This window comes from Gadus morhua, chromosome 9, assembly GCF_902167405.1.
Source record: "Gadus morhua chromosome 9, gadMor3.0, whole genome shotgun sequence".
NCBI classification, from domain to species: domain Eukaryota; kingdom Metazoa; phylum Chordata; class Actinopteri; order Gadiformes; family Gadidae; genus Gadus; species Gadus morhua.
In genome coordinates this window covers 18,794-23,157 of record NC_044056.1, presented here as the reverse complement: position 1 = coordinate 23,157, position 4,364 = coordinate 18,794, and the positions used below count along the sequence as shown (strand labels likewise).

The following is a 4,364-nucleotide window of genomic DNA, read 5'->3' as shown; positions in this document are numbered from 1 at the left end:
TTGGACACACACACACACACACACACACACACACACACACACACACACACACACACACACACACACACACAGTGTCAAAGCTCTAGGTGTTCAAGGAGTATGTCCTTGTTCTTTAGCAGTGGGCCCTAGACTTTAAGGCATAAACTGTTTTGATCCGTGGTCACTTACCTCCATCAAGTAGACGAGACAAACCACTGTACCCACCTCATGAAGTAACAACCATTAGTCTGACACTCAAACCATCAAAGAGCAGCCATTTTGAAAAGAGCAGCCATTTTGACCTCAAATCAAATGGAAATGCAATCAATGGAACCCAAAGACTATTGTTAGCAGAAGTAAAGTGCTTCTGTGTTTCATCGTGGACATGCCGTTTGTTTTTTATTCTGTAGGCATGTCCAAACTATTCCACAAAAGGGCAGAGTGGCCCCCTTTTGTCTCCATCTTAAACATTTACTTGTTTATTCATTCACTCCTTCATTTATTAATTTGTTTGTTTGTTTTTTCTTGTAGCTGCTTATGTGGCAATACATTTGTTCATCCTCATGTCTGGTGATTGCAATCGTCCCATATATCATTACGGAATGTTTCACATGCAGTGCACGTTTTATGCATGCCCTTTTCCTGCAGTAGCTCAAAGTTTAAGCCCTTAAACGAGAGCTGTCGTGTTTTTCACTTTTTCTGGCACCCACTCTATGTCAATGTAATGTTAACATGAAGACTTGAATTATTTCACATCCTTCGGGGATTAATAAAGTCAGTCTATTCAAGGCGTTGTCCTTTGTAGCAAAAACATTTATTAAAAACATGACACCAAACAACAACAACAAGAAGAACAGCAATAACCGGCAACAACAAATGAGAACACAATGAACCAAAGAGAATCGTTTCAGTCATCCGAGCCATGCCAGGTCCATGCCCTCATCTCCGAAAGACCTCCCGTCTCACACCATAGTCCCAACGGAGCTCTTCGTTGACAGCTATGTTTCTCTGGGCCAAGAAGAGGACAGCGTCTTTGGCTCCGTCTGGAAAGTTCAACTGGAACACCACAGGCTTCACATTGGACGCCTTGCCCGAGTGGTTCATGCGCCTACCAAAGGCGTCCTTTCCAGGGTGGCACTCGCAGGGGAAGTTCTGGGAGTCGACGCACAGCTTGGTGCCTAGCCTGCCCCTGACGAAAAAGAGGTAGCACATCACTCCCTCCTGCATTGCATCCATCAGCCTCTTCCCCTCGGATTCAGAGATGAGCTTTCCGTGATAGTCGCATATCACGTCCCCCTTGGAGAACGGCACGGTGGCAATGACGCCTGCACAGAAGGGCGAGAGAGAAACACAAACACGTAAACAGCCGTTATTTTGCTGCCAAGGCAAAGTCATCACAGTAAAGTTTGCACTGTGCTTTCCCCGTCTTCCCTCACCTCTGCCCTTGTGTTCTCCAAAGTCCTTAAAATCGATCCCCTTCCACCGTTGCTCCACCACTGACTTGAGGACAGCCTTCGTCGTCCTCAATGGCTGCCTTTAAAGGGGAGACCCACGCCTTGAGCACATCCGGGAGGGAGGGGACATTGGTTTTCCATTTCTCCTTGGCTACAACGGCTGCCACCTTGGCCTCAGTCGGTCGCTGCCCGCCAGCGGAAGCTGGTAAGAACAGAGGGAGCGAGTTAGTGAGGCAGTGAGTTAGTGAGTGAGGCAGGCAGTGAGTTAGTGAGACTGGAAGTGAGCGACAGAGGCGTTGTGTATGCGAGTCGGTGAGACGCACTGGCTATGGGGAAAGGAGATGCAGTCATAGCGAGACACTAGGCAGCTCTTCACAGACGGCATACAGTATCTGTTTGACAAAGACAAAGCCGTTGCCTACCGGACACGTGTAGCACACGCTTTTCCAACTGGATGCGCCTCCATTTGAAGTAGGGCGTCCGTTCATCGCCAAACACGGCACCGACGAGGTCCTCTTTGGAGGGCGCGAGGGCACCCATCGTCACGGGGAATTCACTGACGAAAGCGTCCCATTGGTCGTCACGCGACCCCTTCCCCGACACAGAACTGCAGGAAGAGAAAAGCACACGTGTCAATCGGGCGGCTGTGATGTCGGACGCGTTTGAGTCGGCGCCGCAACGCACGAGGCTTACGTTTAGGGAATTTAGCAGACGCTTTTATCCAAAGCGATTTTATGCCTTTACCTCGTGTCCCGGGAAGACGTCCCAGCGGCCTCTGCCGTAAGGGGACGAACGCGGTGGTATGAACCGACGCGAATCGTTTCAGTCATCCAGCCATGTCAGGTCCATGCCCTCCTCTCCGAAAGACCTCCGTCTCACACCATAGTCCCAAAGGAGCTCTTCGTTGACCGCTATGTTTCTCTGGGCCAAGAACAGGACAGTGTCTTTGGCTCCGTCTGGAAAGCTCAACTGGAACACCACAGGCTTCACATTGGCCGCCTTGCCCGAGTGGTTCATGCGCCTACCAAATGTGTCCTTCCCAGGGTGGCACTCGCAGGGGAAGTTCTGGGAGTCGACGCACAGCTTGGTGCCTAGCCTGCCCCTGACGAAAAAGAGGTAGCACATCTCTCCCTCCTGCACTGCATCCATCAGCCTCTTCCCCTCGGATTCAGAGATGAGCTTTCCGTGATAGTCGCATATCACGTCCCCCTTGGAGAACGGCATGGTGGCAATGACGCCTGCACAGAAGGGCGAGAGAGAAACACAAACACGTAAACAGCTGTTATTTTGCTGCCAAGGCAAAGTCATCACAGTAAAGTTTGCACTGTGCTTTCCCCGTCTTCCCTCACCTCTGCCCTTGTGTTCTCCAAAGTCCTTGAAATCGATCCCCTTCCACCGTTGCTCCACCACTGACTTGAGGACGCCTTCGTCGTCCTCAATGGCTGCCTTTAAAGGGGAGACCCACGCCTCGAGCACATCCGGGAGGGAGGGGACATTGGTTTTCCATCTCTCCTTGGCTACAACGGCTGCCACCTTGGCCTCCGTCGGTCGCTGCCTGCCAGCGGAATCTGGTAAGAACAGAGGGAGCGAGTTAGTGAGGCAGTGAGTTAGTGAGTGAGGCAGGCAGTGAGTTAGTGAGACTGGGAGTGAGCGAGTGAGGCGTTGTGTATGCGAGTCGGTGAGACGCACTGGCTATGGGGAAAGGAGATGCAGTCATAGCGAGACACTAGGCAGCTCTTCACAGACGGCACACAGTATCTGTTTGACAAAGACAAAGCCGGTGCCTACCGGCGACGTGTAGCACACGCTTTTCCAACTGGAAGCGCCTCCATTTGAAGTAGTGCGTCCGTTCATCGCCAAACCCGGCACCGTCATGGTCCTCTTTGGAGGGCGCGAGGGCACCTATCGTCACGGGGAATTCACTGACGAAAGCGTCCCATTGGTCGTCACGCGACCCCTTCCCCGACACAGAACTGCAGGAAGAGAAAAGCACACGCGTCAATCGGGCGGCTGTGATGTCGGACGCGTTTGAGTCGGCGCCGCAACGCACGAGGCTTACGTTTAGGGAATTTAGCAGACGCTTTTATCCAGAGCGCTTTTATGCCTTTACCTCGTGTCCCGGGAAGACGTCCCAGCGGCCTCTGCCGTAAGGGGCGGCGGAGTCGGGCCCGCTGCCTCGCAGATCTTCCGACAGCTGTGTCGTGGAGGAGAGGGGGAAGAGAAAAACAGAGACCGAGAAAAATGTCTGTTTAAGTCAGAGCATATATATTCAGCGGTTTGCAATATGCCTCGTCTGGCGTGAAGAACACAAACCAACCAACAGTACTAGCACTAAAAAATGACCAGTTACACAAGCAACCCGCTAGTTCTGGTCGCTTAGTGAGGGCGATTGCCACACCCCTGTTTAAGTAATAAAAGAGTACACTCACCGCCTCCAGAGACGGCGCAAATCGGACCTGGGATTGGCCACGGGACGTCCTGTGGTCCCCAGGAAGAAGCAGCCCTTGTCGTCCGCTGCTTCCCCTTGCCACGACAGGTAGAGCGGCCTGATGACCGTGAAGTAGGCACCTAACCACTGTCGGTGGGAAACGAAAGGCCAAGCTGTGAAATCCCGTCCGCGGAAACGCTTTCTTCACTTGAATGTGAACACCAAAACAAAAACATGAAAACAAAAAGGAAGACATGCTCTGCTCACCCTCTCCTCGTCCACGCTGATAACAGCTCTGTCCGCACCGCCTCGGAAGTAGATAGTCGCCCCGACACCGGCGCTCACCTGCCTGTCATTCCACTCAGTCACCTGTTACAGGGGGACTATTATTGTAGGCGAGGATACAAACAACTCGAACCGAGCAGAGTCAAAGTTGGAGGGAAACAGAAACCGGCTGGAGGGAACATTGGAATGAGTTACCTTGAAGTCCACCACCGTCTCTT

The 4,364-nt window shown here is 52.2% G+C and overlaps 1 protein-coding gene across 1 annotated transcript; it reads right to left on the bottom strand.

Annotated features, from left to right (window-relative positions):
- Window positions 1–814: 814 nt before the first annotated feature.
- On the bottom strand, window positions 815–4,117 carry LOC115550721 (uncharacterized). The gene is made up of 8 exons (XM_030365998.1): window positions 4,104–4,117; window positions 3,890–3,979; window positions 3,544–3,627; window positions 3,222–3,406; window positions 2,783–3,001; window positions 1,856–2,671; window positions 1,416–1,635; window positions 815–1,304 (listed from the first exon to the last, which is right to left on the bottom strand). Exons 1-6 carry the CDS (start codon window positions 4,115–4,117, stop codon window positions 2,256–2,258), a joined length of 1,008 nt encoding a protein of 335 aa, XP_030221858.1. The 3' UTR covers window positions 815–1,304; window positions 1,416–1,635; window positions 1,856–2,255.
- Window positions 4,118–4,364: the final 247 nt, after the last annotated feature.

Coding starts and splice junctions, on each gene's coding strand:
- LOC115550721 (XM_030365998.1), bottom strand. Junction 3,628..3,889: donor CGTCCCGTGGCCAATCCCAG/GTCCGATTTGCG, acceptor TCCACGACACAG/CTGTCGGAAGATCTGCGAGG. Junction 3,407..3,543: donor ACGTCTTCCCGGGACACGAG/GTAAAGGCATAA, acceptor CTCTTCCTGCAG/TTCTGTGTCGGGGAAGGGGT.